We start from the raw sequence: 12,360 nt of genomic DNA, 5'->3' as shown, positions 1-12,360 counted from the left end.
TTGTATTTAACATGGTTTCTGGCTTTCTATAAAGCCAACAAGGACAAATGTACTCAATAAAATTAATAACTACGCATTACTAATTCTGTACAGGTCTGTCAAAGCAGCTTGAGAAGATCATTGCTTATGTTACTATTTGTATAACTACAGGAATCGTTCAAATATATGCCAAAGTAAACTCAACTACTGAATAAAATTACGAAGGAGGGATAACAGCAATCGAATGTCAGATAAGAAGTCAGTGTATTAACTTGAACATGCTCGTCTGTAGTTTTCTATATATCCCAAGTATATGTTTTAATGATTTCTCCTTGATAGTCTCCTTGTAGACACTCACCACCTTTGCCTCCCAAAGTCTTGAATCAAGACTCATACTTTTTTTTTCCCATTACACTGTTGTGTTCTTAAAGTAATAAACGTTCTATTTTGTAACCTGTCTGCTTTGATATCTTCTCATTGACACTATTAGCAGTAGCTATTCTTATATACACTTAATCTCACAAGTGTTCCCTTTATTATTACACCAACCTTATTCAAATAGACCTTGTGGTTGCAGAGATATACTCTTTTTTATTATGGGTATGCAATTTTCGAGCAGAGGCCTAAAAAAATAGGTTAGGGCTTAAAGGGTTAATAGTTGCTGAGAAAACACATCTGCAATATTCTTTTAGTGGATGTTCCCACGCTTTTGATCATTTCCAGATATCGTGTAATTGCTAAAGTTCCAATTTTTCTGAGGACATTTGGGATCTTCTGTCCATGTTGTCTGGAAAGTTCCTTCTTGACCTTGAGAACAGCAGCTGAGGAAACATCTCAACACAATGTCAAGATGACGAGAAACTAAATCGGTGTTTTTTATTTTGACACGAGTGCTTTAATACAGAATTATTTTTACATATAAAACTGAAATAAAACAGAACAGTACCTTTACCATGACATGAAATCCATTAAAAATATTCCTTTTTTTAATTTCATTAAATAGAAAAAAAGAGGTGAAATTATTTGGTCCCTATGCCAACACAGCAATGGGGCTGCACCGTACAGTATGATGGTGGTTGATTGTGGTTCAGCTCAAACATTTACATGCTCACACATAAAAAGGCACAATAAAGAGGTTTCCTAAAAAAAAAAAAAAAAAAAATAGTGGACGTCTTTGTTCACACTTAACCCAACCAATGTTTGAGGGCAAAGTTCAAAAGCTGCAGTCTGAATACAGTGACGTTAAAAACGTCTGAAATGTCCAACATAGAAACTGTTCTCCATATTTTTTAACAACTTGTGTTCTGAAACACACCAGATCATCAGTGATTCAGCCACATAGACAAACTCACAAATTCTTATAACTCACTTAGTAACTAAACTCACATAATCCTGCACACAACAGTCATTACCAAAGCTTTCCTAACAGCCGGGGGTCAACGTGTACCAGAATCCTGAACAACAATAATCTGGTTTCGAGCCAACATTTAAAACCAATGAAGTGAGAAATGTTTTGCCTCAGAGGGCAGAACTTCTGAAATCATACGGGGACTTCTCACATTGTCAGGGACCCATTCAAACAGCAACATCCCGTGTGGGCCATGGTCCTCAACCCAAACAATCAGCTGCTGGGGAACACAAACAGAAATGTGTAAAAAGAAGTGTAGAGGACAAGACTTTGTCCAGGTCGTCTTGCGCCGTTTCCAGTGTATTTCACAAACCTATTAAAGCCAAAGTGAAACATGAGATCTTGAGACTATTTGACTGTCTGCTTTCAAACAATACGAGACAAAACCGGCTTTTATCTAGCTAAAAAATAAACAATTTCATATTTACTTTTACAATAAATACTTTTTTTTTTCAGTATAAATCAAGAATTTGTTTGAGGCACCACTGTGTTATTGGACAAATACGAAATTAAATAGACATTAAATGCAGAGCTTCATTAAAAACTTGTTTGTGGCAGTGAAATACAGAAATGTGTGAAAAAAATAACATGCATATATGAGCTCTTTAAAGCGGCATGTGAAGTTGCTTTGGTAGGTTAAGGTCAGAAACATGTTCGTCACAATTCAGTCAGTTGATCACAAGCAGTATGCAAAAAAATTAAGCATTTCTGTAAAATGGCATAGTCTGTTTAAGGCAACTAGTGGTTTCAGATAGAAATCTTGCCTTAGTTGACCACTGATATTTCCCTTCAACTATTCCAGCTGCACATTTGATACTTTGAACATACTGTTAGCACGACCTTTCACTGATCCGAAGAATATTGACATGCCAAGTGCATAAATCCAGAGAGCAAAGACAAAAAATATTTACTCTGAAAACATTTGTCACTGAGGTGACAGATTTTGTAGTGTTGAATCCAGTGTTACTGACAACACCTGATGACCTCCTATTGCATCAGTCTTCCTTTTCATCTCAACAGTTCCTTGTCTATAGACTTAAAAGGGAAAAGGATTGTGGGCCACAGTTTTTTCTTTGATTTAGCTTCTTCAAACTGATGTGACTTGTTTGGAACTGAAGGAGCCCGGCGGCCTCTCACTCTGTTGATGTTTTTGATTTGTCGAGCTCTACGTCGTATCCTTTCCTGCCCTCCGATCTAGAGGATTTGCTTGCTGGTTAGCAAATCAACATGCCAGGTCGTGCCAGACTTGACTGAGGGTCGGAAAGTTGTAATCAGCTTCATTGAAGAGAGTGATCCAGTTCCATTCACATAAATTCCATTTATGACAAAACAATAAAAATTATGATTGCCACATTTTTTAAAGAACCCCGAGGCGACCCGGAGACAGCTGACCACGTCACTGGCAACAGGTTAGTAGACCAATAACACAGGATGCTGTGGTCATCTTGGATGCCATCCTTTGTCTAGAGACTAGTGCACCACATGGTCAATGTCATGGTCTATGTCATACTTTTCACAGAACTTGCTTGTGAAGGGCAGGCAGGTGAGATGCTCCAGCCAGTGCCAGTTAATTGGGTAAATATAAAACCAAACGATGAGGGAAGCAAACAGTCCCACGTAGGCAAACATCGAGACAGCAATGACGATACGTTTCCGGTATTTGTCAAATGTCCCGAAGGTGACATAGGGCAGGAAGGCGAAGGAGAGCAGCATGCCGCTGAGGAAACCAAAGATGTGGGCGATGTTGTCAATCCACGGCAGAAGGCCGCACAGGAAGAGGAAGAGGACGATGCCCAACAGTTTAAGGAAGGCCTTCCACGGCTTCTCCAACATTTGCCAACCTTGAAACAGCTCAACGAAGAGGCAGGCAAGGAGTCCAAACTGAGACCCTGCTGGACCCACCTGGAGGGAGAAAAAAAGTTCAGATGATTAAATAACGAAAAACCAAGTTCAGGAATGCAGTTCAGTTGGTTTTAGATCAGACAAGAAGCTGAAGAAAAATATCCTTCCCTCTGTGTATACAGAAGACCTCCGTGTGTGACGACTGGACACACGCAAAACACGCATTAGGCCTCTTTGATGCAACATGCAGACCTCCTGTTTACTGGTGGAACAGGGCTTTTACGTGAGTGTATCTGTTCCAATTATTAAGACAATAATGGGTCACCTTCACACGTAATACAGTCGTAGAGATTTAAGTTTAAATGGGTCTTTTGGGATTTTGTTCTTTGGGCTGTAAATAGTATAAAACATGTTTTTAATGTCCAAGAGAAACAGGGGATTCTTGAATTTATTTGTCTCTATATGTTGTTTGCATACGACTACAGAGGAAAATGTGTTAGTATGAACATATAAGATGTGTTAGAGGAAAGAATTTCATGATTTGTGTCTTGCAGAAAAGTAAACCAGGTGGTTGTCGGTTTCTGACCTCTGAATTGTAGCACACATTAGTGATTTAGTCAGTGATGAATGATGATCAATGAAGTGGGAAAACAAATTGAAAATTCAGTGTAGTTTTAGATTGTATTGGACTAACTTGACAAGCCAGATGTTTGAATGAAAAAAATGCAGGCACTGGGTAGGTGATTGGATGATCCATTTATCACCGTCTATCTTAGGCTAACTTCAACCAATCAGATCATTGTTGTTTTCGAAAACCTAAACTATGACTGTAGCTGCCAGTTGATCCTCATTGCTGATTCGGACACATAAATTGAAGCCTCAAAAATAAATACTAGCGTGATCTCGTGAGTCTAGATGCCATTCAAGGTAGCGTTGGACTGGAGCAGTAGATATTTAACCTGATTACTAAATCTTGGCAGCAGCTTCTAAGGATAGTATTTTAAGTAGGAATTATTTAAACTCACTCATTGTTACTATCACTAAGAGACTTGATCCTGATCCAGGAAAATGTAGTTACCATTTGTTACTTTCTTTAGTCACAATATAATATAATCACTGATAGTGAAGCAGAAACAGGTTCTGTGTGTCTCAGTGGTCCTGTGGGGGAAATGACTCTTGATAAATGTCGTGATTACTTTACAATTGCAGTTTTATTTGCACAGTCTTTTAGTTATAGATGTAGTTCTGGGGGAGAGTCAAAGTGTGAGCCCTGGGTCAGGCAGTAAAGGTGAGCAGATTACAGTGACATCAAGGCTGAGTTTGGTGGCTTGGCCTGGTCACAGGCAGATGGCTAATCTGTCGAGACATTAAACTCCTGAAAACAGAAAAAGAGTGCGGTGCGCCACCCTCACGCCCCAGACACACAGACTGACACGCTCATCACCGTTGGTTTTGCTGAATAATATTAAAACTGACGCTAACGGTTGAGACAGTGACTGGGAGTACATTTCTGTTAACCTAAGTGAACATATACTATTCTGTATTCATCAGTGAGAATGTTAGCTTTTATATCGGGCTTATCTTAATTAGGGTTTTGATTAAATTAAAATGTGTGTGTGTAAAGGAGAGAGGCGTCGTTAATAAAAACTCTTTCAGATTTCCATGTGAAGAATGTAGAATTGATTCTGAGGATTTGTGTGCTTTGAACCACACATTCTTGGTATATTATTATCATTTATGTCATCTTAGAAATTCTTTTGCTGGAGCTTATTGATCACATTTATTACATGCAGAAGAAAAGAGTGGCCTTTGTAACACAGTCACTGAAAGAAAAGGTCAAGGAGATAGGCTGGCAGTTACTGTGACTTTCTCTGTGACACTGCAGGAGCACCACCTCTCTGCTTTTAGAAGATGTATGAATTGTAAAAATGTTGTAACACGGAACAAATAAAAACAAACGATTTCAGCCGCTTTCTTTTTAGTTTTACTACTTTTACTCATATAATGTTTATGTCAAATGTTAATTCCTATATTTGGATCCAACATTACACAAAGCCAGGTAAGAGTTTAGTATAGCCTCTAGTATATAACTTCATGTCACATGTTCCCTGCGAGTGCACTCTCAGAGACTGACTGTCCTTTTCACTGTAATTCTTTTTCCAGCACACGTATCATCTCCACTTACAGTTCGAGGGAACTATTTTCACAGAACAGTCTGCAAGATACTATCATCGAATATGAAGACGTGAGAATCATCACTCCTAACATACAGAACTCAGCACTGTCCGCATTATTTATCTACCGTTTTCTTTCAAAGCTTCCCCGCTTCACATGCTCAACATTTCCTTGTTTTACATGCTCACAGGGTTCACGATCAAAAAAATGGTTTTCTGGCATTAAAATATCATGTGTAAGAAAGTTTCTCACCTTCATTCAAACCAATCTAATTGAAGGAGGATAAGCTATCCTCTTCATTTTTCAGTTTATTATGAAGCAGCAGAGGTGATAGAGCACCTAAAATAGGGTACATTTAAGAAGCTGTAATCAGAGAATTTTAACATTATTTCACAATGAAAATGACTCAAAAGAATTATTTATCAAAATAGTTGGTGACTAATATTAATCGACCGTGGAAGCTCTACTTTACTCAACATCAATTAAAAAGATGGCGAGTCTACGCTATGCCTATTTTGTAAAGTCAAATTTACCTCGCACTTGTAGTTAGAAAAGAAACATTTGATCAAATAACGTTTCACTTATTTGAAACGGTCTTTAATGTTTGCTCGTCACTCTGCAGAGATTTAAAGTTAGAAACCAGAGTTGTGGTACTTTCACAGCTCTGCAGAGCAACTTTACTTGTGAGAATCATCATTATTGCAGTCACAGCGGTTGTTTGAGAGATTTTTGCTCAAGCCATGGGGGCTCCTTAGCTCAACAGTTAAAGGATAATCCACTTAAACCACCTCTTTAAGTGGATTGACCGCCCTGTGTTGTGCCTTGAATGTGCTTCCACTGGTTATTCCTGGTCTGTGAAGACCTTTGAGCTGGTCGCTGATAAGGAGAGCTGGATGGTGGGATTTCAGGCTCCCACGTCAAGGTACGTCTTGCAGGAGCCACCTCATGTCACACTACGCAAATATCAGATAAAAGCACTACAGATACAAAGTAAAGGCAAGCTTTCATGAATTACTCGTCATGTAGGAGTATGTAAATCATCTGTTACACAGTGTGGTATGAAACATCTGTCATTGTTGAGGTTTAAAGAGCTCTCTTTACACATCCACTACAATCATCCATTGTATGAAAGAGGAACTACTTCATCTGTGTGCCAGGATGAACCTGTTCATAAACACGTGTAGACCAGACGCATCACCAGACACGTATGGTCTACGCAACAATTGTGGTTGTTTAAACAAACTAATGTAATCCCATTCTCTGAGTACCACAGCAGTGGCCTTTATAAAACCACACAATGGAATTAGGCTAATCTCTAAAAGGGAAAAGTGGGCTTTACAGAAACACAGAAGGAAACAGACTTGCTGGTAAAAAGTACCACATGCTCAGTAACCTGTTGCTTCTTGCGAAATTACACGCTGAATAAGAAAATATACACTTTGACCTGATGACATGCTGTTTTTTTCAGGCTTGTGGTGCTTTTTTAGAAGACAACTGATAAACTTCATGTTATAAAGATAAAAAAAATTAAAAAAAAAGTGAAGCTCCTGGTTTATCCTTATATTGTTCTCTTTGTATATAAGTGATAAAACAGGTATCTGATGTGAGTGCTTGACAAAGGGAAGGCTGACAGAGGAGAGAATAGCATGGACTGGTAAGAGCATTTTAAAAGCATGTACAGACATAACCTAAGATAGTATTTAGCTGCAGCTGACTCAGCAAGCACTTTCTCTCTCACTTAATCTTGTGTGCCAAGAGGATTGCTTCAATGTTCCATTAGCGCATCCAACAGGACACTACGAAGTAGATTAACTATGGAAATAATGTCCAAATGAAACAAATGAAGTTTCATCCTGTACAGTAGGTATACAGATGGTTGTGTCAACATAAAGGATTCTTTAATGCTCACAGTATCACTAAAAGACTCCCTTCTCTAAAGAGTTTTATTCGTGGACCTCCTTTCTTTATCGCTGATCAAGCACACATGCTGATAAATCTCGGTGGTCATTGCTGTTGAGTTTTTGTACTACACTGTGTAATAACATATTACCTGTGGTTAGCACTGTGACATATTTATTTCTTGGATTCTCTGCTGAGACTAAGTGTTATATTGTTGCCTAAAACCAACAACACATGTTGGTGCTTGAATGGACAGCACTGCTCTCTTCATAGGAATGACTCAGCGACAGTGAAGTGGTCTCATGTGCTGTTGACTTCAGCTCTGTTTCTCTGTTTCTCCAGGTACATGCACAGTCAACACCGTGAGTGTTTCCTGTGTCCCTCCAGACCTCTGGAGAACGAGGTAGTCAGGTCCGTTTTAATAATCCCCAAAAGGAGAGACTCCCTTCCAGTAAGTGAACTAAACTAAGCTGAGCTAAGCCACTGAGTGGGAACAGCAGGAAAACAATACGTCGCTATCATGAAAATGTAACAACATTTTGTAACCTTATCAAAGACAGTGGCAAAATGAGAGGTGAAGGACATCTTGGTACACGATTACACAGACCAGCTTTAGCAGCTAACAGGTGTCAATTGAAGTAAGTGTTCTCTTCAATAGGTGTTAAAAGATTTTGGTGAACAGGAGCACATGTCCATGTCTCACTACAGAGATTTGACAAGCTTACTTCCTCTTTCAGAGAGTAAGAAGCTTATTACCAAATTTGTGAATTTCTTCTCCATGGAGTCTGATTCTGTCCGTTGTATTAAGAGGGCCTGGGAAAAGGAAATCAATGATGTGTTGCCTGATAAAATGGGACGACACTTTCCCGTATTCAGAATTGTTCAATAAACAGCAGACATAGAATAATCAATTCAAAACTATTCATCATTTTAATTATTTTAAGGTCAAATTGCATAAGTGCAAAGAAAACAACATACAAGCGTAACGTATCGTAGCGTATCTATTTTGTTTAAGAATTGTTTCCTTTTTTTCTGCGGTTTAATATAACTCTCTCACCTGACTGGGACGTGACTCTTTAACTCTTCCTTTACACATTCAAACAGCTGTGCTGATGGGTATGGTGCCAGCAAAAAACTGGAGAAACCAACTCCCCCTTGCTTCAGAAACTGGCTGCATGAACTTGTTTCAGTTATCAATATGGAGAAACTGATAATAATACAAATCTCAACATGAATGGGAAAAGTTGGGTGTCCCTTTTTGCACTATCTGGAGTCAATTTGACTGCATTTGTACGTATATAGTGATTGTTTTTTGTTGTTGTTGTTTTGCTTTGACAATACTCCTAATTTAGATGTGTTGCCCTCCATAATTTCATGTGGATGATAAATGCTGGTGTGAGCTTTCATGTCCTTGATGTGTGGTTAGGATGAACTTCTTTTAGATATTGGGATCCCTCCATTAAGTGTGTGTTTATGTGTTTGTTTAGATTGGGTTTTAATGTGGATTTTTTTTCCTTGTGGCTGTTATGTTATCAAAATATGTCAATGAAAATAATAAGTACATAAAAGAGACATTTGACCATCTGTGTTGCAGTGTGTGTATTTGACAGTGTGAAAGCGAGTGTGTGCATGTGCCTAGTGTGCGCGCTTAAACAATAGAAATAAATCAGCTTCCTTTGAAAATCTTGACAAAGGTCACTGCAACTTAAACATGTTGGTGATTAGCATGAAGTAATTCAGGAGAAAACTTTTGTTTTTCCTTTTCTAAAACCTTTTACATTATTTTTGAGTTTATGCATCTGAAAATGTACAGATTAATTTGTCTCATACTGTATATGTGCATGAAAGCATTAGACAGCACACAGGATGTGCAAAAATATAAATTGATGCCTGTAAATGTGTCTATGTTAATATCAAGAGACTGTGTGCAAATTGTACATACAGTGGTGTTTGTGTAGCTGCACATGTACTGTGTACTGTGCACTTACTATACCCTGTATACTGCGAGTATACAAGGTTAAGTAAATGCACAAACATACCCTGCAATTGATACAAATTTATTAAACAATTTCTAAAAATCAAGTTGATATTTTTCACGTGTGTAAAAAGTCTTACTTTGTGAAGGGCAATCATGTTTACAGATTAAACCTACTTTCCTACAATATATACTATGACGGCATTACTGTACACTTGTAAACGCACAAACAAAACTTCGTGCAACTGTTTTGATTAAATATGTAAACATAGAGGTTAAAAAATGTTCCCAAAAAAGGACAAAGCAGACATGACATGGATAGAGAAACTGATGTTAACGGCTGTAATTTAGTCAAAGTGAAGCCAACCGACTCCCTTTGCTGATGTCTTCTTACTAACGATGTATTCATCCTGCTCCAGTGTGCAAGCTATTTAAACCTCATTTGTTTGTGTGTATGGATGTCTTCATTAGAAGAACTCACCTCAGCTCTGTAGGGCAGGAACAGGGCAGAGGCAAGGTTTCCTGTGATCCCACTGAGGATGTAAATGATGGAGATACGGACCCAACCTGCCAGCTTCTCCAGGTCTCTCAGTATGGTCATCTGGAACACTACTGACACCACGCAGTGTAAAAGCCTACACAGACAGACACACAGACATACACATAGAGGGAGAGAGAGAGAGAGAGAGAGAGAGAGAGAGAGAGAGAGAGAGAGAGAGAGAGATTACATCAGTCTGGGGGTGACACCTCTGTTTAATAGAATTTCAACCATGGCATTATAACAAATATGCATTTTAATATAATATTTGCCTTTTTTTTTTTTTTTTGTCAAGCTCCTTTGGCCTGTTTGCTAACTTACTTTAAAGAGGTGAACCTGAGGGATTTCCCTTATACCGTGTATTGGCTTTAAGTATTACAGTCCTCACGTGAGTGAAGTGCTCACGAGCATTGGCCTAATTTAGAAATATTTCATTCAGTTGGAATCCTCAGAGATGCTGACATAATGAAACCACACTAAGTAATCGTTCACAACAAATTACTGAAATAGTTCATTAACTGTGTAAAATGCAAAACACTTTGTGTGCATATTCTCTCTCATTACGACCCTGACGTCATATGATCATTACTGTATGTGCTTTAATCCTCTCTGTGCATGTGTTTGTTGATCTCTCTCCCACTTTATGGCAATCCTGCTGCGCTGCTGAACGGGAGCTTGTCTGATTAAATGAGACTTTGTGGGTGTGTCCCAGGGAGCAGATTGGTTCTAGCCTTCAAGCCTGCAGGTTAAAGGTCGTCTTTCTCCAGGTCCTGCAGGCTCCTAACAGGTTGTAAACAGATCTGTAAATTGCCCTGGTTTTGTAGGGGTAGGTCGCATTTATCTTGTCTGAGTTTGTTCGTTTTAGTTGCCCAGCTTTAGTCCCCTTATTTTTTTGTTTTGCTGTCAATCCATCCTGAAGCAACAAGATTAAAATACATATATTAAAAGGACGCCATTCTCTTGTCACTGATGGGCCTTGGGAGCTAAAATAGGGGAATCCCATTTTGTTGTTGGCAAGGGTCATAACACTTTCAATCTTATTTAGGAGTTATAAAGTGTTATTGCTGAAGTCTACATCTGTACTCAGCTGAAACAGCTAATTCATAGGTAATGGCAAAATAAAATGTTTTAACTGTGCCAGAAAACAAATAGAAAACATACATTTATTTTAATTAAGATCCACGTCTAAATTTGCGCAAAAACATAAACAAACAAAAATGAAGTCTTAGTACCCTGCATGGAGGAAGAGCGAGAGCCAGAGACGGTAGAACTGATCAGGAGCGTCAGGGTTGAGGAAGGGCAACAAGCCGCACACGTCATCCAGACAGTGGACCTGCGTAAGAATAGTGAGATCAGGAAACTCCTATCACAGCAACAGGCACAGACACATGCTCATAATGCATGCACACACACTACCTGTGAGCAGAGTGTAGCATCCTCATGGAAGTAACCATGCATGAAAGAGCAATACTCTCTGGTTGTGATCTCACATCTACAGGAGGGACAAGCAAAATGCAATAAAAAAAAAATTCCAACATGACTTGGTCATGACACGGTAGTTTAACAACAAGCACATGATTAATCACTAGGACAGGGATCAACCAACCTGCCCTTAGTTCCTATACAGCAAGGCCGTCCCTTGATTTTACAGTCCATGTGTCTGTAGCCTGTGTGGTTCCACTTCTGGGGGTAAGTACAGACCTGGTGAAGGATAAATAATGGGAGATAAAACAGACCGTGTCAGTATGTGCCTCAACCCTGTTTCCTTCTGTAAACTTGATGAAGAAGAAATGATGAAGTGAATGACAGTGTAGCAGTAATGTCCCTCACCGGCCACTGGGTGATATCATCTGGCCACGTATGAGGCTCTGCAGAGGCAGGCTCTTCACACACTCTGGTCCCAGCATTCAACACAGCAACATAAAGGAGGGTGACAACCGAGTTTCATTAGAAAATATTGTTTTCTAATGATGACTTAATTCAGTATTTCTCTGAACTGTTTGTTTAATTAGGCACAGTTATCACACACACATATCCTCACCTGGGATCCTGGTGACAGACAGAACCAGAGGACCTGCTGATGTCCACTTGTTCATTGGTCCATTTAATAAAGGTAGCCAACGTCTCCTGCAGAAAGTTAAATAAGTCATTTATTTAACACAATTATCTTTCTTGTTTCACGGGGTCAATTGGGCATAACACAATACACACAATAGTATTCATTGCATATATCAGTAATACAACATCCTTTACACCTACAACACTTAAACAAGGTAAAAGCTGTGTTTGGCAAATCTTAATACAATCAAGTACATAAAGATATTTAGATAACAAGGTTTTTCCACAACATTCAATGTTGTTAGAGTGAATATGTCAGGGAGGACATAATAAAAAACAGAGCAGCTAGGAGGAAAAGTACAGCAAAGACGTATGAAACTAATTATCCTCATTGTTCAGGCGATTAAATACTTACAATTAAACTCAAGTGTTAGTCTATGTTTAAGATTGAACGCTGTTTCTACACTGTAGCAACACGTATGAAGA

General features: G+C 38.8%; 1 protein-coding gene across 1 annotated transcript in view; it reads right to left on the bottom strand.

Moving 5' to 3' along the window:
- Nucleotides 1-2,364: 2,364 nt before the first annotated feature.
- Nucleotides 2,365-12,360, bottom strand: part of LOC138620190 (inactive rhomboid protein 2-like) — a 29,529-nt gene continuing 19,533 nt past the window's right edge. The window contains exons 12-18 of the mRNA XM_069697168.1: nucleotides 11,858-11,943; nucleotides 11,647-11,710; nucleotides 11,423-11,517; nucleotides 11,233-11,308; nucleotides 11,049-11,149; nucleotides 9,760-9,913; nucleotides 2,365-3,289 (exon numbers count right to left, since the gene is read on the bottom strand). Of these exons, the coding sequence (XP_069553269.1) occupies nucleotides 2,858-3,289; nucleotides 9,760-9,913; nucleotides 11,049-11,149; nucleotides 11,233-11,308; nucleotides 11,423-11,517; nucleotides 11,647-11,710; nucleotides 11,858-11,943 (1,008 nt within the window). The 3' untranslated portion in view covers nucleotides 2,365-2,857. The remainder of the gene's footprint in view (nucleotides 3,290-9,759; nucleotides 9,914-11,048; nucleotides 11,150-11,232; nucleotides 11,309-11,422; nucleotides 11,518-11,646; nucleotides 11,711-11,857; nucleotides 11,944-12,360) is intronic.

Source organism: Brachyistius frenatus, unplaced genomic scaffold (assembly GCF_029030835.1).
Source record: "Brachyistius frenatus isolate BFR_SWC_R1_liver_20210118 unplaced genomic scaffold, ASM2903083v1 Contig_23, whole genome shotgun sequence".
Lineage (NCBI taxonomy): Eukaryota > Metazoa > Chordata > Actinopteri > Embiotocidae > Brachyistius > Brachyistius frenatus.
Note: the sequence above shows the minus strand (reverse complement) of the source record. Positions and strands in the feature narration are given on the sequence as shown.